Source organism: Monodelphis domestica, chromosome 5 (genome assembly GCF_027887165.1).
Source record: "Monodelphis domestica isolate mMonDom1 chromosome 5, mMonDom1.pri, whole genome shotgun sequence".
In the NCBI taxonomy this organism is placed as follows: Eukaryota; Metazoa; Chordata; class Mammalia; order Didelphimorphia; family Didelphidae; genus Monodelphis; species Monodelphis domestica.
In genome coordinates, this window is record NC_077231.1 from 235,509,622 (window position 1) to 235,534,567 (window position 24,946).

At 35.5% G+C, this 24,946-nt stretch overlaps 1 protein-coding gene across 8 annotated transcripts in view; it reads left to right on the top strand.

Annotated features, from left to right (window-relative positions):
• RNF32 (ring finger protein 32) overlaps nucleotides 1–24,290 on the top strand; it is a 74,649-nt gene extending 50,359 nt beyond the window's left edge. For all 8 annotated transcript variants that reach the window (XM_056799964.1, XM_056799963.1, XM_056799966.1 and 5 more), the window contains 2 exons: nucleotides 18,720–18,887; nucleotides 23,071–24,290. In XM_056799964.1, the coding sequence (XP_056655942.1) occupies nucleotides 18,720–18,887; nucleotides 23,071–23,313 (411 nt within the window). In that variant the 3' untranslated portion in view covers nucleotides 23,314–24,290. The remainder of the gene's footprint in view (nucleotides 1–18,719; nucleotides 18,888–23,070) is intronic.
• The last annotated feature ends 656 nt before the right edge of the window (nucleotides 24,291–24,946 follow it).

Sequence of the window (24,946 nt, forward strand, 5' to 3'; positions counted from 1 at the left end):
TATTGATTCTAAGACAAGAAAGTAAGAATTTAAAAGAAAATGCCCATCATTTTACAGTTTAGGAAACTGAGACCTCAGAGGTTGTGACTTACCCATGATCACACAAGTATTATCATTAACTCTCTTAGTATTTATGCACTGTGCCAGGCACAGTTCTTAACCATTGAGATATAAAACCAAAGCCAGAAGAGCCCCTGCCCTCACAAGAGCTTGCATTCTAAAGGAGAGATTACACATATATGAATAGGTACCTAAAAGAGGCATACAGAGTACTCAGAAGGTGACTAAACTTCTTGTGGACAATGTTCATTCCTAGTCCCATAGCCTGATCATTCAGAATCAGGAGTTTACATTTTGGGGAACAGCCTGTAGCTAAAAGCAGATCGTTCCAAATCAGTTTCCAAACACATACATTAATTTTCCTAAACAAAAAGTAATTGGGTTTTTTCTCATTCTCCTAATGCCTATAAATCTTCCCTGATTGGAAAGAAAATAATATATTATTTCTCAAAGGCCACTTTTAATTCTCAAATCTTTTCGATTTATTTTTCCAGTAAAAAGAAACTCTATTGACCCTCTACCAGCCTGACTCTTACTCTCTAAAGCTCTATACTCTCTCCTCATTACATTCATAATACTCTTGGCTAATTTATCACTTTTTTAATAATATCTTTCACCTTTCCCTGGAAGTAATTAATCTCTATCCATCTTAGTTTATTCGGTTTTCAAGAAATGACTGTCTACTAAAGAGACAATGTTTTTCATACTTTTGTTTCTTGATAAATTCTCTCATTTAGTCTTGTCCTCTGAACCACTCTCACTAACTTCTAATTATGCTTCCTCTCACATTAAAAATATACCGTATTATTATTCCTTTTAAATAATGTTATTACCTTTTTCAAAATAGCTTTACTTTCTGAGTCTCAGAGTATATTTTTTATCTATACTATAGCAAACTTCTGAAAATAAGATACTTAAATTAGAACTTATATATAGTACTATAAAAACTAGATATCAGAATTCTGGTCTTAGCTCGATCACTAACTAGCTATGTGATTTCAAAGCACAGACTGGGTAAGGGACTTGCTCAGTTCTCTCATCTATAAATGGAAATAATGTAGGTTACTCTACTTAATCCTGAGTTCATAATTTTTGTTTTACCTACTTCTCTGTCTCTAATCTGACTCCTCCCACTCCTAAATATGGGCATTCTCCTAAGATAAAGTTCTCATTTTTCTCTATGCTTTTTAACATTGGAAGCCTCATCCAATATTTTCAGCTGTTTACTAAATATTGTCAATTAGATATTTTGCCACCATCTCAGACCCAAATTGTCTAAATTAAGCTAAATTAAAATTAAATTAAAAACTAAAGCCTATCAGAAAGGCAGTGATGCTTGGGGGAAAGAGCACCAAGTCAGAAATCTCTAAGTTTAAGTCCTGGATCTTTACAAAGTGTGTGCTCCTTGCAAGTAATGTCTTTTTATGTTTCCATTTTATCTTCAGTAAAGGAATATGACGATGAGAATATTTTCACTACCCATCTCAGAAGGTTTCATGAATAAAGCACTTTTTAACCTTAATGCATGTAAAGGTAAATTGTTATTACTTTTTCTCAGTCCCCCTCCCTTAAAAAAAAAAATTAGCTCCCCTTCTGCCTTCACTGTTTTAATGTTACCATCATCCTACCAGCCACTAATATTTGAAACCTCTAGGTCATCTTTGATTTGTGCTACTCCTTCACCTATTATATCCACTCATAAAGTCCTATAGATTTTTATTCTTTGTTTCTCTTTCTTCCTTTCCATTCTCACTACAACCACCACAGCTCAGACTCTATTCCCATAAGTTACCATTAATGGCTCCCCATTAATGACAGAATAAAGTTCAAAACCCTTCATGTTAGAATAAAAATCCTTCAGTTCTGTCTTCAATTCATCTTTGCAGCCTGATCTTCTACTCTCATACACAAAATCTCTGCCTCTGCCAAACTGGTCTACATCCTGTTCCCTGTATGCCTAATACTTTCTCACATCCATGTTATTTTATGCTATTCATGCTATTTCCTCACCCTGAAATGCCTTCTCTGCTTCTCTGTGGTTACCCAGACCCAACAAGCCTTCAAAGACCTTCTCAAGTCCCTCTACAGGGAAGCCTCAGAACTTTAAGTACTTTATTGTCTTTACATTCATTTGTCAATTCATTATGTACAGTCTTTTTTAAATTTTAATTTATACCTTTTGTTTTTTATATCCCAATCATTCCCAAATATATTCCCTTCCCAACAAGCCATCTATTGTAAAGAAAAAAAATTAGAGGAAAAAGTTCAATAAAACCAATACATCCACCATGTCTGACAGTATATTTATTATTCTGACACCATATGGCCTCTGATCTTCATTGAAGAGAAGATGTATTTTCTCAGCTTTTCTGTGACCACACTTAGGCATGATTATACAGTTTAGCTTGTTGTTCTTTCATTTTATATTGCTATAGTTTTTCTCATGAAGTCAGTTATGAAAAAATAGCAAAGTCTGTCCCTTTCTTCCTCCTTCTTATGCTAGTGTACAGTATTCCATTTACCCTCTCTCTCAGAAGAGAACCAATCCACCTCCAAGACCTTTGTTTTTCTTATTTACTCCCCTAATTCTTTCTGAAGAGATACCTGTTTCTATTCTATTAGAATCTTATCACTATAGCATCATATAGCTTCTTCCATTTGCTCAAATACATTTACCTGTCCTGGTTCCTCTAGATTTTCATATTTGAATTTCAAGGTTCCTATTCAGTTCTAGTCTAGAGATGGGAGGGCCTGGATTCAAATGTGACCTTAGCCATTTACTACCTGTGTGATCCTGGGCAAGTCACTTCTCCATATTTGCCTTAATCTCCCAGAAGAGGAAATGGCAAATCACTCGAGTATCTTTGCCAAGAAAACTTCATGGACACTATAGTCCAAGGGATCATCCAGAGTTGGACACAACTGAATGATTGAATGATACCCTTGCCAACATCGTTATAATTGTACATTTAAATAAGATTTTGAAGACCTGGATTTCATGTCTTTGTATTACTTCACTCTGCTGCTACAGTTGGATGAAATCTTTTCTTCCCATTCTAATAAAGTTCATGTGCTAAGTATGACAAGCTCATAAACAAATGGCTTTCAGTTCTGACCCATTCACATGCATCTCCAGTCTTGATCAAAAGTCTTATAATTAAAAAGGCCACAGAACAGTCTTAGTACAGTGAGATTCTTGAAATGGTCTTAAGTTTTATAAATCTGTCACATTTTCAAATATATATAAAGAAAAAATAAGAATAAAGCTCTAAAAATGTTCTCTTGGCTACAGTTTCAGAAGAAAGCATGCCAGTAAACTATTGCTCACACTTTCATTTGTATCCATGTATAGCCCATTCTTCAAATGACTTCCCAGGAACTCCAGGCAGACCAACAAAGATTAGCATGCCTGTAGCAACTTATTGAAAAGAAATGCAGAAAAAAAGAAATTAAGAAATTTTAATATTAAAATCAAGGAATCCAAAGACATTAAATCTTGTTACTCCCAAATGTCTTTTATCTACGCTCCCTCTTTGTTTTCTCCCAGAACATTTCACAATATCAATATCCTAAATAATTCAAAGATGAGCAACTGACCAGCCCTTCTATCTTTGGGCCTGGCTCTCTATCCACTGAGCCACCTAATTATCCCCATAAATCTTATTTTTAACTATATTCATTTAGATCTAATATATAGGCAATATACTAACCAAACTCATGGTAAAAGTAACCTGAAGCCTTTTTTAAAAAATAGGATTTACTGTCCTGTATGATTTTTCAAACTTAATAAGCATCAGAGCATAGATTTAGAACCAAAAGGGACCTCAGTCGTCATCTAGTTGAATCCTTCTACTTACAAAGCTCAAGCCTGAAGAGGCTAAGTGATCTGCCCAAGATGGTGTCACCTTAGTGACCACACCATTAAGGAGAAATATAATTTGAAAACTTTATAGGTGGTAGAAAGGTGACCTATGTTAATGAGTTCTCCTTAAAACTACATTACTCTGCACAGGCCATTCTGAATCTTATATTATTATATAATTTAGAATTTAAAATTCTTTTAGCAAATAATACATGCTAAAATATAATTCAGTGAATCCCAAAGTTCCTTTAAGACAAAAAAATAATAAAAAAAAACAACCCTTTCTCCTCTAGCTAAAAGTAAATTGCAAGACCCTTCAAGCCCAGTAGGTGTCAATAGAGCCATTATTTAAGTAAAGATTGTGTGCCTGTGTTTATGTGTTTATGGACTATGGAATAAATGACAATCAGAAGAGGGAAGATGGTTTTGTACCTTCATCATGAGAATCCCAAGAAGTGGCATTAAACTTAGAAAGTACATAGCCAACTGTCAGCTCCAATTCAGTGTGGTGAAAATGAAACTCCTTTTGCAATGACTTCCTTTGCTTAGTACTTTACAATTACTGTGGGCAAGTCATCAATTCTACCTGCTCCTTTTATAGACAGGCACCTGATCTGCTCTAGGTCACCCAAGGAGGAAGTGTGTCCTAGCCGAACATTCTTGCCTCCAAAGTCATTACTCTTCCCAGGACCCCACTCCAGGCAATAAAACCTCATGGTAAAGAGAAGTGCTAGCTGCTACATTATTCTTGTTATCTCCCCTTTCATTTTTGTCTTCTCTGTTATCTCATAAGTTAACTCTTATTATCTTCCTGTAGATTTCCCACTCACTCACTCCTCTAGACCACTGTCACCAAAAGATAGCCACTGTGGACACGTCACTCCCCTTGCTCCCTCAAAACATGTAACCTCATCTATCTGTATACATGCCACTTTCCAGTTGTTAACAGCCTTTATCTCTAAAAATGGCTTTGGTTATCTTTGTATATATTTATTTGTCTGAGTTTTCTAACCAATAGGAAAGCATCATTAGCTTCTTGAGTATAGAGATGGTTTTATATTTTTTGTCTTTTTGTCATTATTCCTTGTACACAGGAGGCATTTAATAAATATTTCTTGAATTATCCAGTTTCCACTGAAACTTGCCATCTTGCTGACTCCTCTCCTTGGAAACTTCTCTATCTCGGGGCCTTTGCTGAAACCATAGTCTTAGAAATAAGTTCTTTCTCCCATCCATCAAATAAGCCTTCACATCTTTAAAATTGAGGTTTAGGGCGACTGCTTCCATAACTTCTAACCACACTATTTCCAAACTCAGGATATCATTTCTGACTTACTCTTGAATTCCTATCACATGCTTGACATTTATTAGTGATAGTTTTCATCCCCCATTAATTAGTTAATCTTCTTAAGGGCAGAGAGCCAGTTCAGTCTTTACTTTGTACCTCTTTAGTGCCTACAGTAGTACTATTCACCTTATGTGTACTAAATAACCCATGTTTGATATTATACAAAATATAGCATAGGAAATAGGTTGTTATATGGAAGGTGGTGAAAGCTACCATTGGCTTAAACCACCCCATATGTTAGACCTTGTAAATACAACTAAGTCCTGATTGGTGCGAATAATCAATGTCCTGAAGTGGTTGCATTATTCTAATGGCATTCATATTTCCATGGAATATTTCCAATTGCAATATTTTATATAATTATAACTTCAAATCTCAGGAATTCTAACGCATACAACCACTTCAGGAGATTTTTTATTCACACAACTCAGGACCTAGCTATATTGGGTAGGATTCAATTAATGGCTTTGATTGTAGTGTAATTTATAGGGTTTGTTTTTTAGAGAAAAGAAAGTAAATGTTATATTATCTTTGTTGATAAGGCAAAGAGGTATTCTAAATTTCTGTTCATAATAGCCAATGGCAAGTATGTTTGCTAATATATATATACATATATATATATTGAAATTTTCAGGTAATGATGATACATTTTCTTGCATTCAATTTAAAGAAAGGGCAAAATTATTTCAGTTTAGTCAACAGATATTTAAAAATTAGATCAGCCTACAAAAACCATTAAATTAATAATAGTAATAATAATAATAATAGCTAATATTTATGAAGCACTTACCATGTGATACCAGGCTTTACAATTTTTAATCTTATTTGATTGTCACAACAACCTCGAGATATAGCTGCTATTACTATTTCCATTTTACAGATGGGGAAACTAAGATAAAAAGTAGTTAAGTGACTTGCACAGGATCACAGAGCACATGTTCAAGGTCACATTGCCACCTGTCTGCCTTATAACAAAGATGACCAAGTACTATGGCTTGTTCTACAAAATAAAGGAATTGAACAGCATCCACAAATGGAATCATCTATAAAAGTCTTAACTTTTTACTTTAGCTTAAAATTATAAATTTATAAAACACTTATAGGATAATTATTCTAAGGATATCTATAGTGCTTTAATTAACATTATTACCAAACTAAGGCATATTTGAATTAAATGTTTACCTTTAATTGTCAATAGAGATCTATTTTTTTTTATTTTTAGAGTTAGCAATTTTTTAATCAAATAATGTCTAATTGGCACCTTAAGTTCAATATGCCCAAAGTGGAACTTAGCTTATTTCTGTCCTGAAAATCTGCCCTTCTCTCCTCATTTCCCTATATCTATTCATAAAGGTCTGCTTTGGGGGGCCCAAAACTTTAGAATCATTTTCAACTTCTCTTACTCTCTTCAGTCACATCCATTAAATCCCTTCATTATTTTTCTAACTTGTCTTCCCACAATATTCCTCAAATCTTTTCTCTTCCTTCCTACTGTCACTAGCACCACCCAAATCTATCCTTTGGCTATAATGGCATTTTTCTCACTGGTTTTTTACCTGTCCTATACATTTCTCACAAAGGATTTCAAGTACATTTATTCCCATCTTGCTTGGAGCCAGGAAGATAAAGCATCTATTAAACATTTGACTTTGTGTCAGGCACTAAGATAAGAGCTCAGAATGCAAATATAAGGAAGCAAAAAGTCCCTGCCCTGCAGAGCTTACATTTAAGGAGGGGAAGGTGATTCATAAAGAGGAGCTAGAAAGGGTTAAGCAAAATGAACCATACAGTGAACTCCTATGAAAGTGCATGCAACATTCCACCTCTAGAGCACTCTATACCTCTTTTTTTTTTAATGTTTAATAGAAATCTATTTTCTCTTCCTACCACTCTCCACTCAAATTCAAATTCCTTTATTGGCTGTATACAAAAATGTATGATACAATACAAAAATGTATGATACATTCTGCATCCTAAATCTATCAGCTCTTTGTCAGGAGGCAGACAGTATATTTCATCATCCTCTATTATTATGGATGGTCATTATATTGATCATAATTCTTATAGCCTTTCAAAGTTATTTGTCTTTACAGGTTCTTGTTATCAAATAAATTGTTCTCTTGGCTCTGTTCATTTCATTCTTCATCAGTTTTTATAAGTTTTCAAAATTGTTCCTTTTTTCAATATGGATGTTCTGGTATTAATTCCTTTGGTTCTGTTTATGTTAACCTGTATCATTTCATATAAATCTCATCATGTCTCTTTGAAATCATCTATTTGCTCATTTTTATAGTATAATAATATTCCATCACATTCATGTACCACAACTTATTCAGCCATTCCTCAGTTGATGGGTATCTCTTTAGTTCCCAGTTATTTGTTTGGTTTTTTGCTACCATGAAAACAGTTGCTATAAATATTATTATATATCTAGTACCTTTCCCTACTTTTATTTTTTGGGGGGTATAGGTCTAGTAGTAGTATAGATGCGTATGTTCTGTATATATGACTCTAAGTTGCTTTTCCAGAATGGTTGTATCCACCAATAAACATGTAAAGGAAAATGGTAAGGGAGAGGAAAGATACAGTAGGAAAGAATGGAAGGAAAGATGGAGAAACTTCTTAACACATCATAGAACTATATACAAAAATAGAAAGGAGTAGAAGAAGCAGGCATCATTGGAATTTCACCTCCAAAAGAAGGCAGAACATACATACATGCATACATACATACATACATACATACATACACACACAAGTTTAGTATAAGAATACATTTCACCTCATGAGGGGTCTAGATAGGAATAGAAAGAGAGGGAAAGTGGGGGCATTAAAAAGAAGGGGTAGGTTCAGGATGTGATCAGTCATAAGCAAAACACACTCAGCTTAGAGAAGGGAATAGTGAAGGGAAGGTTAAAAGGAAAGGGGAACAACTTGAAACAAACAGGTAGTGAACAGTATAGAAAAGAAAATGGGATAATGAGAGAAAATAATTATGTATTATTACATCCTAGTGAAAGTAAACTATTATAATTATAATATTAATATATATATATATATATAAAATTATGAATGTAAATTGTATTAGTTCACCCACACAAAAGAGAAGAGGTTTGGAGAAGAATTGGAAAACAAAATCCAAAAAAATTATGTTCATAAGAAACAGACTTGAAATAACTTCTGTATACTTAAAAGAAAAACTTAATAAATTATGAGGGAAAATAAATAGTAAAACTATAATCATGGGGGAACTTCACTTTACCTCTGATAGGCAGGCCTAGAAAAACCTAACCAAAATACAAGCAAAATGGAAGTTATAGGAACCTGAATAGAACTTCAGGAAAATTATATATGCTACAGCTCTGGCAATTATTTAATAGAAATGAAGAATATCCATATTTCTCAGCTTTCAATAGCACCTTTATAAAAATTGATCATTTCTTAAGACATAAAAACTTCACAAATAAATGCAGGGAAAATTGTATATTCCCTTTGCTGATCACAATGCAATGAAAATTATATTAAATAAAAGGCCAATGAAAAAGTATTGAAAATCAACTAAATAACTTAATCCTAAAAAATGTATGGGTCAAAGAATAGATCATAAGAATGATAAGTAATTCCAGTAAAGATAATAACAACAAAAGAAAACAAAAAAAAATTGGGGGGATACAGCCAAATCAATCTTTAGAGGAAGTTTATATCTCAACACCTTTATTACCAAAAAAGAGAAAGAGCATCAGTGAACTGGGAATATCACTAAAAATACTAGAAAATCTTTTTAAAAGCCAATTTAAATACCAAACATTTATACTATGTAATTATAGGATTAAAGGTTTCTGTCTACCTGAAAGTCAAAGAAATGATTAACAAATTGAAAACAAAAAAAAAAATCATTCAATTAGGAAGTAACTTAAAAAATATAAGATAGGTTAACTATTAACTAATTTGGTTAAAAAGAAGAAAAAGGAAAACCAAGTTACCAATATGAAAAATGAAAACTAATTCACCACAAATGAAGAAATAAGGATATTATTATAAACTATTTTGCCCAACTATTTGCCAAAAAACCTGGCAACTTAAATGAAATAAATCAGTATTTCTAAAAATACCTACATCAATATAACAATAGAAAATTTGAACAATATTATTCCAAAGAAAGCAAGTAAAATAAGCCATAAATGAACTTTTGAAAAGGAAGAACTCCAGGACCAGATTGATTGAAAAGAGAATTTTATCAAACACTAAAATAACAATAATTCCAATAAACTGTTTGCAAAAATGGCACATAAGGATTCCTACCAAATTCCTCCTATTATTCAGATACTATCTAGATATAAAACTATAGACCAATGTCCCTAATGGAACATTGATACAAACCTTTAAATAAAATATTCACGAAGAAGTAAAGTAACATTGCAAAGATTATACACTATGACCAAGTTGAATTTATAAAAGAAATGCCAGGTTTGTTTAATATTAGGAATACTATAAACTTAATTACATTAATAACAAAATAAGCAAAAAAAATGTCAGTAGGTACAGAAAAGATCTTTAACAAAACAATATCTATTTTTGTTTTAAAACATTAGAAAACATAAATGGTCCTTTCCTTAAAATGATAAATACCATTTATCTAAAACTAAGAGATACTATTATATGTCATGAAAATAAACTAGAATCCTTTCAAATAAAATCAGAAATGAAATAAATATGACTCCTATCATTTCTTTTTGACAAATTTCTAGAAAGGCTGGCTTTTCTTTTATTCTAAAGAATAAGAGAAGAAAAAGAAATTAAGGGGAATAAGCATAAACAATGAAGAGTTAAAATTATGACTTTTTACAGAAGATATGATGATATAACATAAAGAATCTTAAAGAGTCAACTAAATATTAAAATAAAAACTTTAGCAAACTTGCAGAATATAAAAACTTACACAAATAATCATTTCTACATATTAGATATAAAATGTGTTAAGAGATGTGCAAGTTCCCTAACTTTGTGTGCTTCAGTTTCCTCAACTATAAAAAAGGGATAATCCCAGGGTTGTGGTAAGGATCAAATAAGATTATATTTGTGAAATACTTTGGACAGTACCTGACACATATTAGGCACTAAATGAATGGCAATGATAATGATAATAATTTTGCATCATAGTTTTAAGTGTACCTGTCTCATCTCCTCAACTACATTGTAAGCTCCTAAAGGGAAGGGACCCTTATGCTCTCTTAATTCCCTATCCCCTACTCCCACTTCTTAGCAGTGTCTTGCCTATGATAAACCTTAATAAATTTTTGTTGAATGGATATAAAAAGTAAATTCCAACTCAGAATTTATGGCTCATTTTATTTTAATTTATATATTTCCAAAAAGTTTCTTTGAATTGAAAATTTGCACTAAATAAAAGTATAAAATTAGAGCATAAAGCACCGCACATAGCCCCTGAGACTCAAACTAGGCTTAGTAGGTGGAGAGGAAATTACTTTCCCAGTGGTCCATTCATTTTCAAAACTAGGTTGAAAGCTAGAAGGAAAATAACTTCATCATGCCACAAGTCCCTTTAAATTTCACCTGTGGTTGTTATCAGCATTCTGGAAATGACTTTTTCCCCTCTTCTGGTCCCTTTCAGCTTCGCCTTTTTACAGCATGTATTCACCACCACCATTCTCCAGTTAAAATATGCCTAATGCTTCATAGACTTTTCTAGAGATTTTCATACTTGATTTAATGTTTATCAAAGTAAAATAACATAACAGGAGTTTATATCAAATATGCTCCATCTGATACGGAAGGATAAAAAGTAAAATATTAGGGTGACAAGAACATAGTAACTGGAGATGGAGAAGATGGGTTCAGATCCTAACTCGACTACCTACTTATCACTGTGACCTTAGACAGTATTGTCACCTTTGGACTTCAGTGGACTCATAGGTAAACTGATGCAATTAGACTACTAGATCAATCAATCACTTTTACTAAGAACCTGCTATTTGCCAGGCACTGTGCTAGGTCCTAGGATACAACGATAAAAATGAAACAGTGCCTGTCCTCCAAGAGCTTATCACAGAATCTAAGAACTAAAACAAAATTTACGGGCTATCCAATCTGAATATGCCTGCTGAAGAATCCCTTCTCTTCAGAAGCATCCCTCAACAAGGAACATTCTGAAATTCTGTGGTTCCCAAAGAAAGGCAACGAATGATACATAGAGGTTGGTATATTAAATCTTTCAGGGAATACTCCTTGCTATTCAACATTTCAGGTTCTGACCAAAATATGTTTATGTCCTTTGGACTAGATTAAGATCTTCTGTCTTTATAAATGAATTGAACTTCCTGCAGCCTTAAATTTTTATCCCTTATCTGCCTTTGAAATTTTTTCTCACTTTTAATTTTCTTTTAAGTGTTGTACTTCTACAAATAGACATGTGCTGGACAGTGAGAGTTGCTTTAGGTTTGGAGATTTTTTTCCTGGCATTTTGAGTTTTACAACCTCACTTTCCTGATATGCCTTTCCTTGATTAAGTCCATCCTTATACCCAAGAAAAACAGGTAAGGAAACATAACAAAATGACCATTTCCTGAGGGAGGAGAGGTCTATTGGATCATCTAGATCCTGGGACCAAGATTAGTAATTTCAATTAATCTGACTTCAGATGCCTTCTTAAATTATTTTTATTTACATTGTTAGAGTCATTGTTCTTGTTTTCCTGATTCTGCTTGCTTCACTCTGCACCAGGCCACTCAAGGGTTCCCAATGTTTCTTCTAATTCCTCATATTTATCTTTTGTCACAATATCTTTTTATCACAATAATATTCCATTCCATTAATGAACTACAGTTTTTCCGTCATTCTCACCCACTTCGTTTTATTAATAGTCACCTACTTTGTTTTCAGTCTTCTGATACACTTAAAGAACCATGAATATTCTGGCATATATAAAGGATCTTTCTCTTCCCTCCTTAAAATATATGCACAATAGTGAGAAAATATTATTATTCATAACTAATGGTACAAAATTTGCTACACTGTCAAATGTAGTCACTGCTCCAGCCCTAACAAAACGGACTCACAAAAAGAAACAGTGTTATAGTATTGATTCCTTCAGAACATATCAAAATTTTGTGGCAGCAAAAAAAAAAAAGTGTAGCAATACAACAGAGGTCAAATATCGAATTGAATATGCTTAAGTGTAACAGAATTACAATTTCAGCCAGAAATATCCTTGGCTAAATAGTAAGCTGTCTGATACAGTAGTCTCTACTACACTAATTCATTCAAGTTCTTACTAATTTAGATCAAAGCTGCTTGGAAAGGTCACTGAAGCCATGTTATGCTAATATCTCTCACCAGTGTGTACAGAAAGCCCCAAGTGTTGCCTAGAATGTAGTGTGTTTGGTCCTTGAATTTCTTTGATCCTTATCTGGAAACCTTGCTTGCATATGTCATTTGATTGAGGTATGGTCTTTTATTGCTGCAATTAAATCTTTTCAAACGCATTACATTATCTCCACCTTAGCTAAAAGTCCTGCCCATTGTTTAAGAAGTTGGGTAAGTAATTTGTAGGATGATGTGGTTGACTTTAGGTTGCCTCTCTCTTCCCCACACCCTCCTACATGTGATTTCTTGGACAATTTTCATTTAAATCTCACCAAACAGTATAATGGTCTTGAAGTTTGCTTAGTCCTTTGACTTCCTTTATCACCCGGAGATGGCAAACATTCTGTTGCTAACTTGAAGTGGCTCCAAGCAGCAAGACTAGAAGGATATTAAACCAGTAAAAGCTTATCAACTGATTCATTGATATGCTGTAAATTCCAGCCTTTTCATTTTGCTTTAGAGAGTTTCCATAAGTCAACACATTAGTAAGCAATTTGCTGACATCAAGATGGATCACTTTAAAAGGTCTCCTTGCTAGACAAAGTTCACCTGGGTGCTTTTGTTAGGATAATTTTTTCAATGTGTATCTGGCATGTTACTTGTAAATGACTGTTAATTGCCTTATATATTAATAGTCCAATGTCTCAGTTGCTTAGCTAAATCATACATTTCAAATGTGTAGGATATTTTTATGTGCACAAAGAAAAGCTCATACTTAAACAGGCCCTCTCCTTTTGTCAAACCTTTATTTCCCGGTTATTTTAAAGCGTTACTCTTGATTAAAATCAATTGGAATTTTTTTTACCAACTTTTGCTCCTCAAATTACCAGAGATCATCTAAATACAATATTTAGCAAGAGAATCGAATAAAGAAGGAAATAATTAAACACTGAGATTTGACAGCTAATGTAAAATTGATTCCTCTTGGTGCTACTCCCTCCCCATGCCACTCCCACCTACCTAGTAATGCCTAATATGCCACATACCACTGGCATGAAATAAGCATATGCCAGGAATAACAGTTGGATGGGGCAAGAAACAAAAATACTGACCCTGAAGTCAAGAAAACCTTAATTCTAATCATGCCTCTGAGACTAAACGGGCAAGTGATCTTGCCTCTGTTAGCCTTAGTTTTCTCAACTATAATATGGGCATGAAAAAGCACTTAATTCCCAAGGTCCTTTTGAGGATCCAATAAAATAACACATATAGAATGCTTTGTAAATCTTAAGCACTATAAAAAATGGGCTAGTATTATTTGATCCATTAATACTTTAAAATAGCCATTATTAAATCACTTTTCAAATGGAAACATCATTGTGCACAATATGTGTGATAAAAATTTGCGGTAGCAGTAGCAGTAATATATCATAAAATATTAGTTAGCCACTTAATTCTGTTATCATTTAATCATAGTTCTAGAGGTGATCTTGTGAATCGTGCAAATAAAGTTCTATACCCTGTTCTTTAAATATTCCAATGAATCCATCAGCTCATCTATAAAGATTATTTTCCGCAAATGTTGCAATTTGCAATTTCATTCATATCTTCTTATCCTATGTAATTATTATCCATTGTTACCCATAAATTCTCCTTAAAGGACTTATTTAATGTGTTAATCACATTTTTTTAATCAGTCCATTTAGAATCAGTAGCATTTAAGCATCCACTGTGTGCCAGGTATAGGAAGATAAAATTGATCCCTGCCCTCAGGAAAGGCATTCTATAGATACCAACATTCCATGGATACCAAGGAAGTATTCCAGCTACTCATGTATTACCTCTTATTTTCACTAAATGACTGGCCCACATTTTTTCTGATATCTGATTAATATATTTATGCCATTTTGTTACATGTAAGTCATCATCAATAATATGCTATGCCTTTAGAGTTATTTGAAATCTTGAAATTTTGGACTTTGTGGTCTATTTATTCAGAACCTGAAAAGATAGAAAATTTAGAACTCATCACTTCCAAAATCTTACAATCCAAGAAGTCATCTGCAACCTAAATCAGTAACTTCTTCAAATAAAATCAACAGCTCTTCTTGGGCAGTTACAGTGTATGAAGCATAAGTGGACAGAGTAGGGCAGAAGACTTTAAAAACAACCAATAAAATCCACTTACCTTCTGTTGCAGAATCAATACTAAGTATCAGTTCTAAGACAGAAGAGCCATAAGTGCTAGGCAATGGGGGGGGGGGGGGGGCGGGGTTAAGTGACTTGCCCAGGGTAATACAACTAGGCTGAGGTCGTATTTGAACCCAGGGGCTTTCAATCCATTGCTCCACAAAGCAATACTCTTCTAACTATTCACTGCCTCAAGTCTCTCCCCACTATCTTTCACTCAAATGCCAAGGTGAATTTTGTAAAGTAAATATATAGAAAAATTTAAACACTACTTTAAATAATTTCTGAGCAAAATTTAAAAAAGCAATTCTATGTCTTTTCTCACTATCCATGTTACTATTAACATTACTATTCCTGTTGAAAACTTCTAAGAAGGACTATTCCTTTTTCTTTTTTTAACTTTGATATTAAAAAACAAGACATGCATAAGGTTTCCGTCTCCCAGAGATATCATTTGGCACCAAAACCCAAATAGTTAATTTCACACTTGGTTCTAATAATATCATAGCACTTTAGAGTACAAAGTGTTTTACATTTGTAATCGCAATGGATAATCACAAATGCAGGTACATCCCCATTTAGCAGATAAGTAAAGTGACAAGTAGTGAAGCTGACCAAGATCTGGTAAATGAGAGCCCAATTTGAACCCTAGTTTTCTGACTCTCAGTCCACGTTCATCCTTCTACAACATACTGCCTCTCAAATTTCCTCTTTCTTAGTCTTCTCCTGCCAGCATTGTGCCCACTAGAATGATGAGGTTTTTAAAGCCTTTTGGATAATTGCCATATTGGAATTAGAGACCAAAGGAACACAAGAAGACAGCATCATAATGGATGCCTGGATTGGAATAAAATTGATTATGCTTATCTGAATTTCTCCCATCCATCTCGTAGAACTTTTGAAAAATAAATCATTTATTATGCACTTATTTTTAAACAAGAAAACATATTAGACATACATTTACAACTTTTTATACTTAAAAGTGAATTTTATATACAGTAAAACCATAGTGTCTTATGAGTTATTCCTCCTGTATTCCTTTTACCGTTCTTTGTCCACTCAGCTCAATATATATACATTTTCCCTTTTATGTAGTCAGTGCATGTACTGTTCTGTACATTTCATTTTCTTTGTTGTACATCATTTCATATACATCTTTCTAAATAGCTTTATATTCCTGTTACTCTCAATTTGGCTACGTCAACTCCCAAAACAGAGGAACATTCAAAATGGTCTTCAGTCCCATGCACTATTCCATCATCATAGTGCTGACACAGAGAGGCCACCAAAAAAAGTGACAGAGGGTAATGAAGAAGAACAAAAACATTACATAAACTGTGGAAACTCCAAGTATAATATCTGCTCAACAACCAGTCAGCTGACATTCCACAGGAGAAACTGAACCACAAAGCAGTGTTGCCTGTGAAACAGTAAAACAACGAGGCTTCAGCAAATTGGATGCATCCTCTCTGGAGGATTTTTGGACATGGACATAAATTATAGAAATTATATAGAATGAGAAGGGACAGGCATACTCTTTGATCTTGCTATCTTTCACCCACAAGGATTCTATCCCTATGTTCAACAACTCCCAACTTCGTTTATCTAACCATAACCTTTTATTATTACATCTTTCTTTTTGCCTTATTCCCCCCACTGTCTACTTTGACCCCATCCCTCCATCTCTCAGGACTTTCCCAGGCCATCATGCTTGTTCTGGCTACCCTGTTCTTCTCTGTTCTGACCTCTTGGTATATCAGTGCAATTCTATTCTGCTCCCAGAGTTCCCACACACTTGTCATATTGTGGATCAAGCCCTGCCAAACCACAGCCCTGTTTTCTCCATTCTTCCATTCATATAATGCTGATCATATCTGGAAGAGGTCACAAGGCCATGCCCATTTGAGGCATTTCAGATTTATAATCTCAGTGGGGCCCTCTCTGAAGCAAAGCAGTCCTATGTCCTCATCAGTGTGCTGTCCCATTCATCAGTGTATTTGTGCCAAATATTTCCTTCTCTCCAGATTCCCCAGGCACTCTTTTTCTCCCCAGTCTCTCTCCTCAGGACCCGAGCTCATCCTTAAAGGCAGCTGATGGCACAATGGCTACAGTGAAGTCCTGGACTCTGAAGTCAGAAGTCCTGAGTTCAAATACAGTCCCAGACACTTCCTGGCTGTGCGACACTGGGCAAGTCACTTCACCTCTCCTTGCTTTAACTTCTTCAGCTGCAAAATGAGGATAATAAGAGTACATATATCCCTGGAGTGTTGGAAGGATCAACTGAGATATATTTATAAAAAAGCACTTCTTACCATACCTGGCCTATAGCAAGCACCATTTAAATGTTTATTCCCTTCCCTTCCCGCTACTTGAGAGAGACAGAGATTCACCCTGAGCTCCTTCTTTACTTTTCCTCTTCTCACATCCATGACATCATCTCCACAATGTCCTCTTTCCTTCCACAATCTCTGATGATGAGGAGGCCCATCTCTTTGCAAAGGCCTTCCCCTTTTTATGTTCCTTAAAGTCACTTCCTCATTTTTTTTCAAGAAACAAGCACTTTTACATTCACTTATCCCTTCTACTACCCTTCCCCATTGAACAAATAAAAAAAATTAAAAAAACAAAACAAAAAAACTTGCTTTACCCCTGATCTTATTGGGAAGGTCTCTAACTTTTCTACATTATATATAATCTTTTTTCTTGGATTTAAATAAAATATTCTGTACTATCTTAAAGAAAGCTATTCCTATGATTTCTAGAAGTTTTGGGGTTTTTTTATAAAAATAATTGTTGATTTTGCCAAAAGTCTTTTAAGTATCTGTTGATATTACCATATTTTAAATTATTAATATTACTAATGACATTATATTTCTGGTCTTTATTTTGAACCTGCAAACCTGGTATAAACCCAAGCTATTTATACTGTATGATCTTTCTAGTATGTTGCTACCTATTGGTAATATTTCATTTAAAATGTTTACATCAATATTCCTTAGCCATCTGCAATTTCCTTTCTCTGCTTTCTCCTCCTAGATTACATATCAAAACCATGTTTCTATCAGAGTAAGAGGTTGAATGAGTGCCTTCTCTTATTATTGCGGACAGTTTACCATTATTAGAATTAGCTGTTCTTCAAGTGTTTTATTTATTTCACTGTGGAATTTTTTCTAACCGAATTTATTCATGGCTTGTTCTTTGATATTGTATTATTTAAATAGTACATTTCTTCCTTTGCATATCTGGTTATTTCATGGTTTTTTGTGTATTATTCTATTTCTTCTAAGTTCAGTTTTAATATATAAATGAGCAAACTAATTTCTAATAATTTCCTTTAGTTCATCTCCAATTGTTCTCCGTTTTCCTTTTTCATACATACAATCTGGTTTTCTCCCATTTTTTAATCAGGTTATCTAACTAGCAATTATATTCGCTTCCTCCTTACAAAACTTTTGTTTATCAGTCAATTCAGTCGGGTTTTTTGCTTTCGTTTTTATTATGCTCTTTAACTTTCAGAATTTTTACTTTATTATCTAGTTGTGTTGTGTTTTATTTGTTGTTCAAGTTTGTTTCTTTTTTTAATTGCATGACCAGTTCATGGATTTGTCATTTCCCCTTTTGTTGATGGAAGTATTAAGAGATATAAACTTTCCCTTCAGAACTGCTTTAGCTGCATTCCAAAAGTTTCAGTATATTGTCTTATAATTGTCTTTTCTTTGATGATATTTTCAATTGTTTGGATTGCATTTGCATCCCCAGCGCTTAGCACATTTAATAAATACTTTCTCTTACCTATCTAAAATACCCCATAGTGACTGAGGTAACCGAGCTCACAAAATGGCGTGATTTCTTACCTACTCCAAATTCAGCACTTTGTTTGCTTTCAACTAATCATCAGAAACTTCCAAATTAATTCCTGTTTCCCTCTTTTCTTAGTTCACTGAAATCAGCGACAGGATAGTGGCTTCATTTCAGACGAACATCGACGAGCTCTTTTCCGAAATCGATTACTGCATAGCTTCCAATAGAAGCATCCTTCAACAGTTCGAAGAACGGTGCAGCCGGAAAATTACTGAAGAGGAATGGGAGAAAATACAAGGGCAGGTCGGTGTAGCCACAGCCGGTGTCTGCACGAGAGCAGGGGAGAAGGCGGCCTCTTCCAGCAGAGCGGGGAGCCCGGGTCTTCCCCCCAACCCCCTCCTCCGGCCCGACATTCTCTGGCTCTCCTCAGGCCCAAGCCCTTGGCGCCTGCTCTCTCCTTTCTTTCCCCTCAGCCAGGGCTGCCCGATCACTTTAACCTTACCACAGAGAAAGAGAACGAGCCAGTCCTGGGCCAGCCGGAGAGTCCCAGGACAAAGTGAGGGGAACGGCGTTAGTGGCTAGGATTTGCCGCGCCCCTTCTCTGTCCTTCTCCCCCTTCGGCACTGGGCCGGATCCCGAACCTTCCCAGCCTTCCTCTCACTTGGGAGTTGCCGCCTCTTTCCCGAGTCACATCCGGGGCTTCTTCGGCACAATGTCCTCGTCTTCCTCCCTGAGCCGGACAGCCCGGAGTGAGGGCGGTGGGTACCTATTCCTTTTGCTCCTCCCTGCGAAGGATGGCACAGGGAGACGCGGCAGAAACGCTGACCCCTGGGTGCGAGGCTGCTTTTCCGGGAAAGGGTCCTTGGAGCCGCCGGGCTCAGACTTTCCCGGCAGAGGATGTTTCCCCAGGTGACCTTTGGAAGCACCTGGAGGAGGAGAATGCCATGGACTGGACACTCGTCCTCCTATGGTGTTTGCAAGCCGCCCAGCCTCAGTTTCTTCAGCTGTAAAATGGGGACAGTTATGGCCCTGAGGCTTGTTAGTCCTGAGCGAGGTGTCAAAGCATCATAGAAAAGCTTACTGCAGCCACTCCTGTCTCCCTCACTCTCTTCCTACCTGCAGTCTGGCTTCTGATCTCATTGTTCAACCGGAATTTCCCCATCCAGAATGTCTCTCTGCCCTCCTTTCTCTTGGCACTCGGGCACTGCTGAACCCCCATTTCTCTCCAGGCTTCTGTAACGGTTCTCCCGGGTCTTCTCCCGACCGGGCTTTCCTCGGCTTCACAGCTGCTCAGAGTCCAAGTTCAGGCCTGTGCCTGAGGTCCGGTCCTTTCTCTCTGCCCCACACCAGGAGATTCCCTCTGCTCTCTGGGGGTTCCCAGTGAAGCTAATGATTCTCACATGGACTTACTTGGCACCAACTCCTCTGCGGGCCTCAGCTTGCCTCTTGGGCCTCTCCTCTTCTTCGTCCTAACTGGGCCCTGTCTTTCCCCCAGAGCCTCCCCTCCTCCATACTCCCCAGTACCGTGGGGGCACCCAGGCTCGCTCATGTGTGCTCCTCTAGACCTCCTATCTCTAGTAGATCGAGAGCCAGGCTTAGAGATAGAAGGTCCTGAGTTCAAATTCTGCCTCAGACACTTCCCATCTGTGGGCAAGTCACTTAACTCCCATTGTTTAGCCCTTCCCACTCTTCTGTTTTGGAACTGACTGTATCAATAGCAAGACAGAAGGTAAAGGTTTAAGAAAGAATTTCAAACCATATTTCAAAAATGATAAAATCTGTCAGCAAATTTTAGTCTCAATTCTCTTAAAAGGTATATTCAAATTTAGGACTGGGTCACTAATACAGAAAAAGGAGTAGTTGTTTTTTTCAATATTTAATTTTTTCCAATTATATGTAAAAACAATGGTTAGCCTTTAAAATTTTTTTTTAGTTCCAAATTCTCTCTTCCTTCCTTCCAACTCATTAAAAAAGTTAGCAATTTGGTATAGGTTATAAATGTTCTGTCATGCAAAATATATTTCCATATTAGTCATATAGTAAAAGAAAACATAGACCAAAAACACGAAAAACAAAGTAAAAAAAGTTTGCTTCAGTCTGCATTCATCCTTCACCAGTTCTTTCTTTGAAGGTAGGCAGCATTTTTTCATCATGTGTCCTTTGGAAAGTTTTCAGTTGCTATACTGCTGAGAATAACAAAGTTGTTCATGCTGTTTCTATGTACTGTGTTCTGATTCTGCTGCTCACTTCACTTTGCATCAAATCATAGAAGTCTTTCAAGGTTTTTGCACAGTAATATTTGTAAAGGGGAAAAGGGGTTTAATTTTAAAAGGGTTGGACTTTGTATTTTACAAGTGTGGTTGCCAGAAATTTAATTAATTCCAAAGAGATTTTTTTTACAATTTCATTTACAAAATGTAGAAAGAGTGAAGCAAGAAACCAGAGAGAGGATAAGGTAATATATCTCGCTTGAGCACTAAGTAATTAATCTCCAGCCCTTTTCTCAGTCTAGGCAGGGAGAGGTAGTTCTTAGCTTGAGGGGCCTCTCGATCCTTGAGAGAAGATAAGTCTTTCCTGAGGCTGGTCTCTTCAGAGAAAAACCAGCAGTTGAATCAGCTTTTCACTCACCATGTGTCAGTCCAGTCAGGAACAGGATCTCAGATCTGGTCAGCAGATGAAAGAATGAAGAATTTTTTTTCACAGGAAGCAACAGCTCCTTTTAAAGATGCTTATTTTGTGTCACTTCCTGTGTCTTCCTCTATCTACCAATCTACATCTACCAATCACAGTTGAAGTCCTGCTCTAGTACTACCCAGGAGGCAGTCAGTCAATTCTGATTTATCACCCACTATTGCACACATGGGTCACAGACCTCCCACTTCATGATTAAGTGGGATGTTTACATTTTTGGTGATTAGATCTAAAAATGGGTAGATCTCCATACTTAACTTCAAGTAGGGTGTTTTTACACTTATGGGCATTAAATCTAAAAATAGTCAGGGGTTATCATTTAGTCTTCACAATCAGGGGAGAGTTACGTTTTTTCATTGTTATAATCAGGAAAGTTAAAATTAATCTTCACATATTCCATCACAGTCACATGCCCCATCTTGCTCAGCCATTCCCCAATGGATGGGGCATCCCCATAGTTTCCAATTCTTTGCCACCACAAGAAGAGCTACTATAAATATTTTTATAGAAGCAGGTCCTTTTCCTCTTTTTTTTTCTTTTTAACTCTTTGGGATACAGACCTATTAGTGGTATTGCTGGGTCAAAAGGTGCGCATGATTTTATAGCCATTTGGGCATAGTTCCAAATTGCTCTCCAAAATGGTTAGTTCAATTCACAACATCCCCTACAACATCTGTCACTTACATTTTCTGTCATATTAGCCAATTGAATACATAGGAGGTGGTACATCAGAGTTGTTTAAATGTTCATTTCTCTAATCCATAGTGATTTAGAGTATTTTTCATGATTATAGATAGCTTTGATTTCTTCATCTGAAAACTGCCTATTCATATCTTTTAACCATTTATCAATTGAGAAGTGACTTGTATTCTTATAAATTGACTCAGTTCTCTATATGTTTGAGAAATGGGGCCTGTATCAGAGAATTTGCTCTAAATTTTTTTTCAGTTATGATTATTTTCCTTCATCCTATTTTTTCCCATCTCTTTCTCTGTCTCTCTGACTCTCTCTCACATACAACACACATACCCTGTTCCTCCTCAAAAAGTGTTTTGCTTGTGACCATCATCTCCAATCTGCCTTCCCCTCTATCAGCTCCCATTCCTCTTATTCCCTTTATCTTCTACATCCCTGGAAGGTGACAAATCCCTATACCCACTCTGACCCAAGTATTCTCAAAGATTGAGCCAATTCAGATGAAAGTAAAATTCATGTGTTGTACATATCATGCCACCCCCCTATTTCCCTCCACTAAAGAGTCATTTTCACAAACCTCTTTTATGTGAGATAATTTACTCCTTTCTTCCTCTCCCTCTCCACTTTTCCCAATACATACTTCTTTCTTACCCTTCAATCTTATTTTTTTAGATATCATCCTATCCTCATCAATCCCTACCCATACCCTATGCCTATGCATGCTCCTTCTAACTGCCCTAATGATAAAGTTCTTAGGCATTATAAGTATCATCTTCCCACATAGGAATTTTAATTTAACCTAATTAAATCCCTTAAAATTTCTCTTTCTTCTTTACCTTTTTTGTGCTTCCCTTGAATCTGAAAAAGGAATAGTTAGACAATGGCAATATCCAGTCACTTAAATTGTCTAACTTCACTAAATACTGGCCTTACAGGTTTGTTGTAAACAAAGTTCTTGGTAAACTATTAAGTCCATAATTTTGTGTAATGAATAAAAATGCTATATGGGTCTTACCAGGTGGGCTATTTCTTTATATATTTGACTATTGTTTAAATTTTTACCCAAGTAACAATCCTTTAAAAATTTCTTGTGTTGCAGGCATTTCACCAAGAGATATCTGATTGTTCCATCTGCCTTACACCACTCTCTTTTAGCAATCATATTCAATCTACATTCCCAGAAAAAACTGATAATCACCATTTCCGGGAGACTGTTCTCTTGTCTTGTTCACACATGTTTCATCATACTTGTCTTCTGGCTTTAGAGGAGTTTTCCTTAGGAGAAATATATACTTGTCCTTTATGCCGCTCCAGCTATCAAAAGAGAATACTTGAATATTAAATTTACATTAAATTATATAGTTCTACTCAAGAAAAGTTATATAATGTTGAGAAGTTTGTCTTAATTTTAAAAGATTGGCCAGAGATTTTGCTTATGTGTATACTGTACCTACAACTCATTGGCAGTGAAATAAATATTAGGCAGCCTTCATTTTTTAGAAATTCTAGTAATGAACATATTTCAAAAGTGATAGAATATTCCAGCAAATTTTAATCTCAATTCTCTTAAAATTGAAATTTGAATTTATGACTTGGTCACTTAATACAGAAAAAAGATAGACAATGGAAATTTCCAGACACTAAATTGTTAACAGAAATTAGATTTCAGATAGCTGTTTCCCTGCATAGTTCTGATTGGCTCTCAAGGAAGAAGTAGAGGAAGGAAAATAGTAGTAGTCTCTCGGTGACCTTGGAGTGAAGGTTTCTTAAACCTTGTCCAAAACAACTCTCTGGACCAAAGAGAATTCAGTAAAGAAGACAATGGCAACTAGAAGTCAAGGGCATTTTGGTGATTATCTGCAAAGACACAATAACGCTGAGCGACTACTGCTCTTGGTAACTCCAGTGTACCTTTAGAGGAACCTGGCTGCTAGGCTCAGAGCCTTCATCAAACCCTTAGGACAGACAATCACTTTCCTTTTAGTAATAATAACATGACTGAGCAGCAACAGATGGCATCTGGACACAACCTCTACCCAGACTGGATAGTGTCCAGACATACCTCTATTTCCACAAATTTCATATTTGGCTGTTATCATTTATATGGTAAGAAATTTATCACATATATGTGTATATATATATGCATATATTATAGTTCCAAATTTTCTTTATTAACTGTATCTTTAAAAAAATGTTCAAGTGTACATTATAAATATATGTGTGCATTTCTCTTTGTTTTTGGAAGGAGCATTACTATTTGATGTAAAAACTTTGTATATCTGAGCTACAAAATGAAAAATAAAGTTGTTTCCCATAAAAGTTATGCCTATAAAATAATGGTGTTTTCATCCTTTACAACAACAGTAACTATGCTTCCCTATAGAGATTATGACAAAAATAGAGTTTTCATTTGTAAAATATCTTTTTGTTAAAGCGAAATATACTTTCAAACATTAGTAAAAATATATATATTTCCTAAGAAACTGGGTCTTGGTAGATGAAAACATGTTACCTTATTCAAAATTTACATCTTGGAACAATTTTAGCTATTCAGAGGTGAAATGGGAAGTCTTGAAAGGTTCCAATAGATGCCTCCTCTTTAGAGTTGTCCAAGGAAAATCTGGTCACCTATTGGAGACTCTGTCAAGGGAGATATGTATTCTTATCTAATCCAATAAGTCAAGCATTTATTAATCATCTAGAACAGTGATGGTGAACCTTTTAGGAAGTGCTATGCTCCTCCTGCCCCCACCCCACCCAGGGGAGGGAGAAAGTGCTCCCATTGGACTGTTGGGCAGAGGGTGGGGGATGTGAAAAAAAAAAGGTCATCAGACCCAGTGGAGAGGAAGAGAGGAGCAGCTCCAACTGAGTCCCAACTGAGTCCCTCTGCCTTTCTAGTAATGAACTCTAGCAGTGGGGGTAGGGGCCTAGCTTCACCATCATTGATCTTGGCACTACAAGGTGCTAGGGATATC